Source organism: Hipposideros armiger, unplaced genomic scaffold (genome assembly GCF_001890085.2).
Source record: "Hipposideros armiger isolate ML-2016 unplaced genomic scaffold, ASM189008v1 scaffold_213, whole genome shotgun sequence".
Lineage (NCBI taxonomy): Eukaryota > Metazoa > Chordata > Mammalia > Chiroptera > Hipposideridae > Hipposideros > Hipposideros armiger.
In genome coordinates, this window is record NW_017731563.1 from 660,225 (window position 1) to 674,135 (window position 13,911).

The 13,911-nt window shown below is 50.7% G+C and overlaps 2 protein-coding genes across 2 annotated transcripts in view; one reads left to right on the forward strand and one right to left on the reverse strand.

Moving 5' to 3' along the window:
* The window catches only part of B4GALNT3 (beta-1,4-N-acetyl-galactosaminyltransferase 3), a 101,449-nt gene extending 97,246 nt beyond the window's left edge, over nucleotides 1-4,203 (forward strand). Inside the window, exon 20 of the mRNA XM_019654040.1 lies at nucleotides 1,950-4,203. Coding sequence (XP_019509585.1) covers nucleotides 1,950-2,058 — 109 coding nt within the window. The 3' untranslated portion in view covers nucleotides 2,059-4,203. The remainder of the gene's footprint in view (nucleotides 1-1,949) is intronic.
* A 52-nt stretch (nucleotides 4,204-4,255) lies between these two features.
* The window catches only part of NINJ2 (ninjurin 2), an 84,845-nt gene continuing 75,189 nt past the window's right edge, over nucleotides 4,256-13,911 (reverse strand). The window contains exons 2-4 of the mRNA XM_019654042.1: nucleotides 7,011-7,242; nucleotides 6,293-6,477; nucleotides 4,256-5,401 (exon numbers count right to left, since the gene is read on the reverse strand). Coding sequence (XP_019509587.1) covers nucleotides 6,311-6,477; nucleotides 7,011-7,242 — 399 coding nt within the window. The 3' untranslated portion in view covers nucleotides 4,256-5,401; nucleotides 6,293-6,310. The remainder of the gene's footprint in view (nucleotides 5,402-6,292; nucleotides 6,478-7,010; nucleotides 7,243-13,911) is intronic.

Below are 13,911 nucleotides of genomic sequence, written 5' to 3' on the forward strand. Positions count from 1 at the left end.
ATCAGGCACTCCGGGGAGGGAACAGGTGAGAGCAGCCCAGGCTGCAGATTCCCTGCCAGGTAGAGAGCACAGGAATCACAGGAAGCGCCACCACTCACTGGGGTCCAGTTCCTTCCCTCGCTGGACCTCTGTTTCTATGTCTGTTAGAGTGGAGGACACGGCCTCTGTCTGTGTCACATGGCTGGCACGGACGGTGCTTGATAAAGTGTCGGGAAAAGCAAAATCTTACTCTGTACAAATGTAAATAAATGATCATGTTCTCAGCAGCCAGCAGGGCGAGGAAGCACAGGGCCGCATTCTCCCAGGTTGGCTTTCCCGCTCCACAGCTGCCTAGGGGAGGAGGCTAGGGTTGTGGGATGGATGACAGGGGTAGGCAGAGGGTCTGGAAGGACTTTGGAGCCAGGAAAAGAGACCGTATGGACCATTAAAGGAGGTTCTGAGTCCCTGGAAGCCTGGGGAGAAGGGAGTTTCGGGGAGGAAGAAAAAGTCACTGGCAGGAAATGCCTCAGAGAAGCAGAGGGAGAACCCAGGGCAAGCTGCTGGGCTTGGCAGGTGATCAGAGCAAGGGTGCCAGAGCAGGGAACGGCTGGGCCAGGTTGTAGGGGATTGTGTATCACGGGTGGTGAGGAAGTGGATGCTGTGTTAGTGTGGGATTCCTTTCAAGACATTTGCTGCTAAGAGAAGGGGGCAGGGAAAGAGGATGATACCTTGAGAGTTGAGCTTACAGGGCAGTGACAAAGAGAAGGGGGTGGGGGGGCAATCCAAAAAAGGAAGGGTAGAGTGTATAATCGCTGGAACAGTGTCCAGGGGAGGTAGACTCCAAGGTCAGGAGTACCTGGCAGTGGGGACCTTGACAAGGCAGAGATACACTGTTTCCGGAGAGACAGGGCAAGATACAGCCAGCAATCACTGGGTGCCTGTGCTGGTAGGTGATTCATATCCATCCCCTCATTTATTCCTCCCAGTCTCTGTGAGACAGGTGTGGTTATACCCATTTTCCAGATGAGAAAGCTGAGTCTCGAGAATTAATAAATTGCTCCAAATCTCATAACTAGCAAGTGTCAGAGGCTTAAAAACCAGATCTGTTTATGTTTTTCCCCTGGAAGGAAGAAAGGAAAGGAAGATGACAATATTAAGATAATTTAAGGTGCAAAGGAAGGAGGTTGAGGGAGCTTATTTGAGGTAACTCAGCTCTTATAAAGCCAGGTCCAAGTAGATCCCAAAGTATACAAACAAAGCCTGGGCTATTGTCACCTCCATCCCTGATCTTCCTGCTGTGCTGGGAAGATACAGACCTCCAGTACACTTCTCAACCCTCCTGCCTCCTCTGAGGCCTAAACAGAAAGAAACTGCTCCAATTTCCAGCGACTTCCTCCCTGCCTGAAGTACAGGCCTCTCTGTGAGAGGGACTCTCAGTGAGTTGTGCATATTGTCATTGAAAGGGGACAGGGTAGGCTGGGGACAAGGTCTGCTCCAGCCCTCTGCCTCCATCAAACACTGTAAAGTGTCCCCTGCAGGCTGAGTGCCAGGAACTGTGCTGTACTGTGTTTGCCCACTCCAGTCCTTGCCACCATCCTCCAGGGGTTTTATATATATATTGGGTTGTCGGAAAAGTCATGACATATTCTATGTTTTTCATTGCAAAAATACATCATGACTTTTCCAACAACCCAATATATCATTATTACCCTCTTTCTAGAGATGAGCAAACTGAGGTTCTGAGAGATGACGTGACTTACACGGTATGGAGCTGGGATTCGAACCCAGGCTGTCTGGCTCCAGAGCCCACACCCTGCACTACACCTTTCCCCCTGCCCTGTGGGGGCTGAACAGAGCAAGACAGGGACAGGGTCTGATGAGATGTGGAAGGGCGGGTTCCTCGGAGGCCGGGGCCTCTTCCCAGCTGCCTCCTGTGCTTCTGTGACTCATCCTGCCCCTCTCCCACTCAGGATCCTCCAAGCAGGCCTGGAAGTGGAACGTCTCTCCCTCAGGAATTTCTTCCATCACTTCCATTCCAAACGAGGCATGTGGAACCGCCGCCAGATGAAGATGCCATGATCCCGAGGGGTGTCTCGCTGGACTGACCACTTCCTGCCCCCTGACTTGCAGCTGCTTCCCCCAGCACCCTGCTCACTGCTGGGGGAGGTGAAGGGAGGGGAGCAGAAGCTATGGCTGGGCCCCGAGAGGCCTCAGACTAACACCCCCACTGCACCGGGAGCTGCCCCTTCACGTTGAGACAGCTGCCAAGGCCCCTCTCTCCATCCTCTGGAACCCCAGAGGGAGGACTTTGGGAAGGGGAGCCAAGGGAGGCTGCTGCTCACAGGTGACCGAGATAGAACAGCTCCTGGGAAGGGCGGCATAGTTAGGTCCAGGAGGGGAAGACCTGCTTGAGCAATGCCATCTAATCCATCCTAATCCGAGAGGTGCATGCCAGCACCTACCCGGGGCTCCTTGCAGGAGCAGTGACCAAGAACTGGGAAGTCTTCTATTGGACATGTTTTATTGGGGTTTTTATTGTTTGTTTGTTTTTTTATCAGAATACCAAAACTGTAACTGTCCAGACCCAGCATTGACTGTGAGAGGGATGGAGTCGTGCATTTAGGGAGTGTCCCTACTTGCATACCTCAGACCCACTCCTGTATAGAGGCATGTCCCTCAGTCCTTGACCTTGGCAGCTGATTTATAACCAGAGGAGCTGGCCCGAAGTGGAGCAGTTCTCTGCTCTGCCCCAGGCTCATGCCTTCTAGAGACATGCACATCTCTCCCAGGTAGCCACCGAACAGCTGGCCATCGATTAGGGCATTAACCTTACCCTCCAGGCTGCTCTAACTTCAGACCCATCAGAAGCACAGAACTGGCGTCATCTTCCTGGTGCCACTGCGAGGTTGGGAGACAGGGAAGTGGTGGGTGGCAGGCTTGTCCCCTGACCCGTGTTTGACACATAGGTCATGCGGAACAGGCAAGGTGAAGGAGGCAGGGAAGAGTAGCCCCTTTTCCTCCCAGCCCACCTGTGAACTCAGGCCTTGCAGAGGGAAGAGGATGTAGGTGTAAGTAATCCATCCACTTAGATGAGAGGAGGGTGTGGGGGTCCAGCAGGAGGGGATTAAAAGAAGTGGAAAGCTTGCATCCTCGCAGCCCAGCGCCCTCCCCCCCCACTTGCCCTCCTGCAGGGAGAGCCCCAGGCACACACAGCCTGGAGTGGAAGCAGAGGAAGTGGTATGGGTGAAATAGTGACCAGGGTAGGAAGCCACAGGGGGGCAGGTTTAGGAAGGTGAGGTCATTTATCTGAGATCTCTTCCTCAAGTGGAAGGGAGCAGGGGCCAGGAGGAACTGAAAAGCGAAGCCGGTTCAGGGAAAATAGCTCTTGGCTTTGGTAGTCTGGCCACCCTTTCCATCACCTGATGTTCACACACTTAATCTTGCACTAACAGTCCCCAGGTGCCTTTGAGGCTGGGGATTTTTCTACTGCTGCTGCTGCTGCCTCTACTGCTGCTGCTGGTGCACTGGATGCTGTGTCCTGAACTCCAGTGTCTGTTTAGGGAGGCGAGCGCAGGGCTTCCTGCTGTGAGGAAGGCTTAGGAGGAGTACAGCAGGGCCCAGGAGGTCAGCCAGCTTGCCCAAGCTCCATGGATGCCAGCCCGAGGCACAGCATTTGGAGCTTGCAGGGTCCACCTGGTGGGCCTTGCCTTCACCAAGAACATGAACTTTATAGGGGAAAATGGAGCCTACTGAGAACCCTTGAGTTGGAAGAGGATTCTACTCTCCCTCTTAAGAAATCAGAAAGGACAAAGACTTTCCAATGAATACATTGTGGCTTATGGACACCATACCTGCCCCCTGGGCTGTGGCTTTTTAGGGTCCCTGCTCAGGCTTACTGCCTTTGGGAAAGGGCTGCATTTGGCCAGCTTTCTTGGTGCAAGGTTTCTTCCTGGGGCTGGCTCATCCTTGGGCATTCACTGGGAGGCCAGAGCCAGCCCCAACAGCCCTCCTGCTCCACTTCTGATAACAAGAGCCAGCCCAGGCCGACCCTGCCCACCAGCCCCTCTGCCCCTGGCCAGTGCCTTGCGTTTGATATTTGTTACCTCCACACCATCTGCCTTAAGTGGGAGGACCTGGCAAGGGCCCCTACTCTGTAGGGCATTGTTTAGGGTAGGGGGTGGGAGTGGGATGGGGGGAGGGAAAGTGTTAAATACAGCATCTTTTTAGAAAACAGAATGGCTCTTGTGTCTTCCTGTTTTCCATCATGATGGGAGAGGGTTGGGATGAGGGCCCCAGGGTTCATGTGTCCATTTGGCTGTCTGGCCTCTGATGGACAAGCCAAGGACCCTTGCATACCACTCTTCACCCTTTAGTTTGATGCTTGCTGTGTGGGGGACATCCTTCTCAGCTGTGGTTTCTTCAGGAAGGGACCACATTGTTCCTGTATGAGGAGCTCACAATCTGATAAACCAGGCATTTTCTGTTTGGCAGATTAATGGAGATAGGTGGTTTCAGTGGAGAAAGGCTAATGGACACCCAGGATGAATTAGGCTAGATACAGGGCCAAGATGGTTTTGGTGAGCAGTGGAGAGGAGCCAAGGTGTGGCTTATTCTAAAATAGCAGACAATGTGAAAATTCTTTCTGTTTGAGCTGGGGATGCCCCGTTGATGCTTTAGAGGTGTAACATGACCTTCGCAGTTATATTTGGTCTAGGCCAAGAACAAAATTAGTTTATTCCTTAAACACATGCCTAAGAGAAGGTGCTAATATGAAAGCTAGAATAGGTTTATAGAATCTCAACAAGGATTATGCATACAGGCACCAGTCTCGAATTGACTGATCTGCCATTCATGTAGCACATGGTAATTAGCCCAAGGCATGTGGGGCCAGGAAAGTTGACTCAGAGCAGGACCCACAGGAGAGGGAGTGATATAAAAGCCTTTTCTCCCTCCAGGCGTGGGATTTGCTCCTTTGAGCTCTTTCCATGATACAGATGGAAATGGCAACTAAAGACATAAATATTGACTCTCAGTAGATTTGCAGAAATCTTTATAGATAGAAATCATTCCATTTTACAGAAAGGGAACACAGGCCTGGAGCAGAGGGGATGGGTGGGGCAAAGGAAGGGAATGGGGTAGTCAGAACCAGAGTCCTTAAGCTGGGTGGACTTGGCCTTAAATAGACACTAGGTGCAGGAGAAGCTACCAGAAGGAAAGGTTGGCACTACCCCAGTGTGAGCTCAGGACTCCAGGTCAAGACGGAATTCACGTAGACCTGTACAACATCCCATCTTCAAGTGCTGTGGGTAGGAAGCAGGCATCTACACTACCCTTTCAGGAGCTCTCCCAGGGGCTGTGGAAAGGGCTTGTCAGCTTGGCAGAGCAGGGAGGAAAGAGGCTGAAGCAGCTCCAGACCCCGTACCTGTTGAGCAGAGAAGAGGGTGAGGGCAGGGCTCTGACTTGAATGTGTCTACATGACCCTCTTGGCAGACTTCTCAAAATGCAGGTGCCGAGGCCAGCTGAGTGGTGCACTGGTTAAGAGCTGGCTTGGGACGCCAGCTCTGAGCGGCAGGGCCCCGGTTAGGGCCAGTGATGCCGTGCCCTCTACAGCTAAGATAGTGACAACAGCTAGACCTGGAGCTGGGCTGCCATGAGTCGCCGGTGAACACGCAGGCACCAGTGAGGCTGCAGTGGGCTGCCATAAGCTACCGTGAGTGGCTGGCAGCCGGCGTGAGCAGCCGTCCAGTGGCCGGCGACTGATCTGCCTCACCCGAGAAGAGTGCAACATGGGCCAGTGAAGTGACGTCCTCCACAACTAGACTGAAGAACAAAAGGACAGCAACTTGTCTGTTCCCCTTCCCAGATTCCCCAACGCTGTTCTCCAATTCCCCAATAAAATCTTAAAAAAAAAAAAATGCAGGTGCTGACTCAGATCTAGAGTGGGGCTCGGCATTCTGCATTTCCAGCAAGTTTCCAGGTGCTTTTGTTGCTGCTGGTTCGTGGACCACAGTTTGAGTAGCAAGGACTGCTGGACAATGCCATGGAGAAATCCCATATTTTCATCTTTCCTCTTGCTGGGTAGGCAGAGCCAACCATTAGCCACATTGCCTCCCACACATCTCAGGCTATGGAAAAACTGAAGGAGAAGCCTTTCTGAGTCCCCACCCAAGCTCTTCTCCAAGATTCTTTCTCTGCCCCAGATCTACCTTCCCCCTTTGTTTGGCAAGGATTTCTCTCTTACTCCAAACCTCGAGAGGTGAGAAAAGGGCCACCTGGGGAGGCTTTGGACCTGGAGCCTCCCATCCTCCCTCACCTGGGTCCAAAGCTGAGTTCACAGAGGATTCCTTGAGGTCCTGGCAGCCAGGAACCCTGCCTTATGTGCCCCGAAGGCTGTAATAAAGACATTGATGACAACGGTGATGAAGACCAAGGTGGTGGCAGCATTGTTGAGCTGGTTTAGTCGCCACTGCTTCTCTACCTCATTGAGGTTCAGCCGTGCTGCGGAGAAGTGGGAGTGAGAGAGGTAAGGGTCAAGGTGGGGGCCACCATCCGGAACTGCCCTCACAACATCCACTAGAGTTCAGAGAGAGTCTGTGACACCTCAGTGATCCATTGCACAGAAATCAAGGGAAGTGGCGTCACTGCACTAGATCCCCTTTCCCTCACTGACCGGTGGGTGGGGCATCAAGTGGTGCTAATGGAATCAGGATTTGGGAACTTAACTGGGTCTTCTAGGAGTGGAGATGTGTGCTCACACAGAAGGCAACAGGAACTCTGCTACAAGTTAGTGAGGTCTGTCATCAGCAGGTGTTATGGAGGGGCCACTTATGGAACACCAACAGGTATGGCAGGGTGCTTGTGGCCCCCCGTGTAGGCATCGCCTGGGCATTTATAGGCGCGTAGGGCTATCACTGGGTTAGTGCATGGTTGAGAAGTTGGTGTGTTGTGCATGTGCAGGCTCCCACAGGGACACGCTTGGGGCTTTTTTTCCCACTAGGGTACACTGAAGCCAGCTCCAGGCCTGGGCTCACCAATGACCACGAGGAGGATTCCAATGACGACCTGCAGGAGCAGAGAGATGCTGATGAGGGTGATGAGGGTGGTGTAGTATTGCGAGGACGGCCCCTGCTCCAGCACCGCTTTCAGCCGCATGGCATTGGACATGAAGAGAGCCATGTCCAGCATGCTCTCTGCCACGCTCTTCTTGGTGGCATAATGGTTCAGGTTGATGGGCAGGTTCCTCCTGGGGTTGGGGTTCTCAGGCTGTGAGGGAGAAAGCACTGGCTTACCTGGGAGGCTCTAGACAGAAAGCAGTTGAGGGACTGGAAAGGGGAGAGAGGTTTTAAAGCTCTCTCCTAACCAGGTGGGAAACTGAGGGCAGGTAAAAACCCTTCTCCGTTGTTTATGCCTGAAAGAACTCTGCAGTGATGTTATGTTGTAATTTATATTTCACAGGGTATTCTTTCACTCACACCTTCACACATTGACCTGAAGAAAAGGGGGAGGATTCTCAGCTGCTTGTAAATGTACCTTCCTCATTTTGTTTGCTATTTCACCTGGGCCAGGCCTGGCCTTCCTCGGGCCACTCTGCTTTCCTCTGAGAGGAAAGCATTGCAGAAGAGAATAGCAGGGGCGCAGAGGCTTGGGGAGAATAGGAAAGGCACCTCCTCTCAGAATGATGTGGCCCCAAGGCAGGGTGCACAGCTTCGCAAATGGATCAAGAGCTCAGTTCAGATCACACCGAGCCTCTCAGCCAGGAGCACCGGAGCCTCAGCCCAGCTCAGGCACAATTGCTGGCTGTCAAACAGAGGCCAAAATCAGAACACACATGTGTATACACACAGCAGTGCATAGTAGTTTAAAGCTCTTGATTTGTTTTTTATTTTCTGGCAGGATTTATTGACATATAATTTACATTTCATTTAATTTTGAAATATAAAATAAGGCAGGGTCTGGGGAAGGGGTGGCAGGCACCATGTCCAGCCAGAAGGTTGCAAGAAGCCCCTGAAGCAACCCAAGAAGCAGCCAAGGAGATGGATGAGGAAATGAGGCATTCAAGCAGAAGCAAAAGGAGGAGTAGAAGAAACTCGAGGAGCTAAAAGGGAAGGTCTCTGGGAAGGGCCCCCTGGCCACAGGTGGAATTAAGAAATCTGGCAAAAAGTGAGCTGTTCTGTTGGGAGCCGGCTGCACCTCAGTATCTGACATGCCTATCACACTGCTATTGTGACAAATTCTGAAGCTCTGGCTGAGAAACAGATACTGCTTTATGTTTTGAAAAATTTTAATTCCCCTTTGGATGCCCCCAGTAGGATAAAGATCTGACACCCCTTCTTATATTGATTGTTTTATTTTCTTTAAATAAGTGAGTTTTGGACATATTACGATAATTCTGTTTTACTGTTAGTTTCTTAATGATAGATTCTTAGTGATAGACAAGTTATGCACCTTATAATTTCCTTTAAGTGCCAAGGCAGGAACTCAGCTCTGGCCATTAGTGGAAGAAATTGATACATAGTTAGGATAAGTTAGTCATTAGTGAAGAACAGATCCGGCTGTACCCTGCAAAAGAAACATCGTGAGGAAGTAAAATTCGGTGAAAAGCAAACTTCTAAAGAAAATGGACCCTGGGAAGGAAGGAACATTGAAACTATGTAGAAAACAATTTCCTAATGGGTAAAGGTTTAAACGTGGAAAAACAACTTTGGGAAAAACAGCTCAATGACGTAAATAGTTACCTGCCCAGTATAAAAAAGACAGGCTGTAAAAATAAAGTGAGACATTAATTCTTGAAAAGCGCTTCTCTGTCTCCACGTTCTTTCCTCCCCGACTCCGTCTCCACCTAAGGGAACCCCTGGACTTGTGGGAGCCGGTCTCCCGCACTGTTCCTTGTGCTTGGGGCTATGGTGATCCCTAATTCCATTCCTATTTTAACATCTTGATTCCAGCCGTCACATCTGTTGCCACCTATAGCTAGAATGAAGTGTTGTCTTGGAGCCTGTTGTACAATTAAGAATAAACTTTTGTAATAATAATAATACAAAAATAAAAAAAGAGGAAAATACATAAAACAAAGCTCTTATTCTCAAGAAGTAACTAACTCCAAAAGATGGAGTCACAGTGCAGGGTATATGGTTTGGATCTCTGGTTTAAGCCAAGAAATTCAGACTGGGTGCTGCAGGCAATTTGTAGCCACTAGAGAGAACTTGGGTACATTTTAGGAAGATTGATTTAGGAGTGGTGATTGGGATGGATTGGTCCAGAAGGGCCCAGAAACAGGGAGACCTGTCTGAAGGTTATAGTATTGATTTAGGACCAGGGTGACAAGGAACTGAACTAGAGTGGTGGTGAGAAAGGAGAGGAAGGAAGGACTTTTGAGAGATGTTACAGCCTGGGATAGGGAGGCTACCTCAGCAGATGACCACAATGGGGTATCTGCTGAGTAGATGGATGGATGGATGGGGCTGGTCTCAGAGGGTTCTGGATGCTGGGCTTGTTTGGGACCAGCTGGCCTAGTTGGTTAGTGCCAGGGATGCCAAGGCCAATAGCCCCCAAAGACCCCCAAAGCTATAACCTGTGGTCCTGGCTGTTTGGTAATGGCTTGTCCTGGGTTCAAAGGACATATTAGGTGAGAATCTATGGAGCAGACCCAGCCCTCTCCACAATTCAAAGTGCTTCCGCCCAAGGAATCGGGCTTCCCTGGCCCCAGTTCCCCACTTGGCTTGACCACGCCTCCTGTCCCAATCCCACCCTTCAGTTTGCACAGCAGCTACGAACTTTACACTTCCTCCTCCTTCTAAACCCAGCTCTCAGTTCAAGGTCTGATAAACTGTGAAATTACTATAAAAACTTCAAGGGAAAGAACATTTCCTCTGAAAATTGCATATTAACGGTGGACAAAACCTTAAATCCAAACATCTAGTGATGTGCTTTGAGCATCTACCAAAGAGCGGATGAGGGGAGTAGGTACTTGGGGGACACAGTGATGTCCCCAAGCCTCAACAGAAAATATTGCGATTTGTTCAGTTTTTTTTAGAGCTGATAGGCTTTTGTTGTTAAATTGATTTTAGAGTCTCATCTTTTCCTCTCTAATTTAGGGCCTTCTTTTATTTTGATTTTTGCCAATTCAGGATTGCGTCATAACTGAGGACGCTTTTTCAGAGTTGTGTATGGTGGTGGTGCGTGCTCTGCAGCGCGCCCCTCCCCCACCGCCCAAGCTCCGGAAGGCACCAGTTCTCCAGAACTCCACACGGTGGCGCGCAGGGTCCAAAGAAGTGACTTGGGCTGCCCTGGTGGCTCGATGGTATTTCTCTCCTGAGGAATCAATCCACTGACAGGACTGGATTGGTATGAAACCTGGACCTCTTGGAGGCCCAGGACAGAGGGGCTGGTTCACAGGTCTGGATAGGCCAACCTAAAACCCAGCAAATGTGTGTCAAATGAGAGTTCAACGATAAACCAGTACTGAGATAGTGCCAGGAGGGTGGGGGGAAGGGACCTCCTGTACAACCTGCAGCATGAGGTGATTGTGGTTAGAAGAGAAGAGGTTGTGAGACCACGGAAGAAGTTGCTTTTGAAAGGGAGGGAAACGGTTTTCTTAATCCTTTTGGGCCAGTTTAGGTGCAGCCCTGCCCTGAGGCAGAGGGCTAGCTGAAATGACGTGAGGGCTCTTCCTTACTGCGTGAGAATTCTATTGGATGAACCCCCAAGTCCCACAGGATGCCACCCTTTTTGCCCACAGCCCAGAGGAAGGTGGGGGTGGCAGGTGGACTGGCAGTCTGATTGGTCCTCTCTCCTGCCTCCAGGAGCTGGCCCTTTAAGGCCGAGCCCTGGCGGGCCGGGAACAAAGGCCCGGGAATGTGGGCTGGGCCGGCATGCGGAGCCACCCAGCGTGAGTCATTTATATTTCACGGGACTGAGAATCACTGGCTCCAGACCCAGCCCCCTCCCTGGGCTGACCGACAGCTCCTGAGGTGCTGGAGGTCCGCCTGCCATAGCTTGCAGGGTCACTCTACCAGAGCTTGCTGGGGTGGGCTGGGGGCCTCCCTTCCCCTCAAACCCACATGCCCTGCCCTAGTTCCTGGCCCCTTCCATCTGGTTCCTCAGAGCAGGGGTTGGGTGGGGGGGCGGAATAGGACTCCTGGCTTTTGGGCCCAGCTCTACCTCTGGACTTGGCACTGCGGGCCTCAGTTTCCACATCTACAAAACAGGACGAAAATCCTATCTCTGGAGGTGTGGAGGCTATGGAGAGACTGAATGAGACTTTGTTCCTCCCCAGAACTCCAAGCCTTTCTCAATTTTTCCCCAGCCTGAGATCGGTTGGTCAATGACCCTCCGTTTCTCAGTATCTTCTGTCTTATTCTATCCCACCCCATCCAACCCCTCCACTTTTACTGCAAGACAGCAGAAGGCTGAACCAGAGACTCCAGTGCCCCTATTTAAAATGCATACACTCCTGGGAAAGGCAACCCATTCAAATCCTGCCAACCATTGACACCCGAACATTGATGAGGAATTTTGGTTGATATGAAGTTGGAGCAGGGGTGGGTGTAGGGGAGATGGGATTAAATCGGTCCAGAGTTCCGTTCTGGGGTGCAATGGGGGTTCTGGGCAAAAAGAGGACATGGGTTTGGTGATGGGGCTGGGATGATGCAAAGGACACAGCAGACCCCCTCCGCCAGTTTCCCAGTTTGCCACACTCCTGGGCCGGCTCCAGCACCTTCATTTCCCTCCCCTTCCCCGCCCTTCCCTCTGGTTCCAGCTCAGACTTCCCTGGTTAACAGGCTCTCCTGCCAAGCCCCAGCTCCCCAGGCTGGTGTGGATTCCAGCCCTTGAAGTCATGGATTGCTCCATTGTTCTGCCAGACAATTATTTATCACTTAATCCTTGTTGGCCTATATTTTCGTTTCTTAACAAAACTTGTTGGATAGGAAAGGAATGCCTCTTTCAACGGGAAGGTAAACAAATTTTTACATTGTTTACTGGTCCACATTGTCAATGGGGACCACAATCTCCAAGAGATCCTTCTGCAATTCTTGAAAACAAGGTTTTAGAGGGCTAACTGTCCTGCCCAAAAGCCATGGAATCCACTGCTCGGAATGTTTAGGGCCTTGAGCTGGTGGCCAGCGGTGAGTGCCCTAGAGGTGGTCTACAGAAGGAACCAGCCTGGAGGGAGGGGTTTATGGCAGCCGGAAGAAGAGCACAGAAGTCACCCTGGACCCAGGTTCAAATCCTTGTTCTGCTACAAGCTACCTGTATGAACTTCACGGTCCCATTATGGTGCTCCTTTTTTTTTTTATCTGTGAGATAAGGGGGTTTGGAATAAGCGGTTTCTTAGGTCCTTTCTAACAAAGAGTGATGTTGGAGTGGGGAAACCTGTTCCTCTGAGCGAGAATTCTCAGGGGCTGAGGACATTTCCCTGAGAGAGGCAGAGGTCAGGCAGCTGTGGAGCCAGGCCCAGGGACAGACCCAGTGAGTCACTTTCCCCCAGGGTATTGGTGACCTTCCAATGAGTCATTCCTGTCAGCCCTTAGAAAAGCCATAGGACAGTCTCCCTGTGTATCAGTTAAAAACTCAGGGCTACAGACAAAATAAGCTGAGAGGGGCAATGGCCTGTTGGCCCTTCGGTTGGTCTCAAAATGTCTCACCTGAAAAGGAGATGATGAGGCCTTTGGAAGGTTGGTTTCCCATAAAGGGAAAGGGTGGATCCCAGCCCAGGAAGAGTGAATCCCAGCCCAGGAAGAGTGATTTGTTCAAATGTATGGATTTGGGTGATTGGCTATGCCAATTCAATTTGAATTAGGTGCCTGAGACCCCTAATCTTCTTTCAGAATTCAGTTTGAAAGGATGCCTGGGTCTGTCATACTGTGCACACACACAGTAGGCTCTCAGTACACTGGGAATGATAGTAGTTCCCACTTACGGAGTACACATCTTGTGCCTGGTACAGAGGTAAACATAGGGCATGGGCCATCTTATCTAGTCCTCACAGCAGCCCTGTGAAGTTGGTGAAGGCATGATAACCACAGCTGAACAAGTAGAGGCTCAGAGAGCCTAAGTAACTTGCTCAGGATGGTCACACAGCACAGTTTTTATCCCAATTCTCTATGTGCCAGAGCCTCTGATTTTAACCCCTACTCTGTCACATCCCAGAAGCTGAAGACATACTCCCTGCCTCCAAGGAGTTTAGGATCTAAAGATAAAAATCTCAAGATGAAAGAAGACAATTAAATAGTCCCACAAGGGTACATAAGAGGCGTCATAACACCTCTGCCACAGTGGAATTTGCATCAGGTTTTCTCGAATTTACAGTGGGACTGTGTCCTGAACCCCTGCACTGCTGTGGCAGAAATGTCACTAGACCCAAAGTCAAAAGGCTTGGGTTCAGGGCCAGCCTAGTGGCTCAGTTGGTTAAGAGCGCAAGTTCTGAGAAACAGGGTCACCGGTTCGATTCCCACATGGGCCAGGGAGCTGTGCCCGAGCTGAGCTGCTTGGCAGGATGGCTCAGCTGGTGAGAGCACGTGCTCCTAACAACAAGACTGCCGGTTCGACTCCCGCAACTAAGATTGAACACGGCACCTTGAGCTGAGTGGCTTCGAGCTGCCGGCCAGCAGCCAGATAGCGACTGGACTTGGAGGTGAGCTAGCTGCGCCCTCCAGAACTAAGATTAAAGGACAACAACTTGGCTGTTCCCCTTCTCCAATTCCCCAACACTGTTCTCCTCCTCCAATTCCCCAATAAAGTATTTAAAAAAAAAAAAAAAGGCTTGGGTTCAAACTGGCAACAGGTAACCTGGGAGAACAGAGTTGAGATGAGAGACCTCTATCTGTATCTTTTGAATTTTGAACAATGTGAATGTTTGAGCTATCCAAAACAAAAATAAATATGCACCCCAAAAAGCCCAATGGTTAAAATACAAAAGTTAAAATAGAGAAG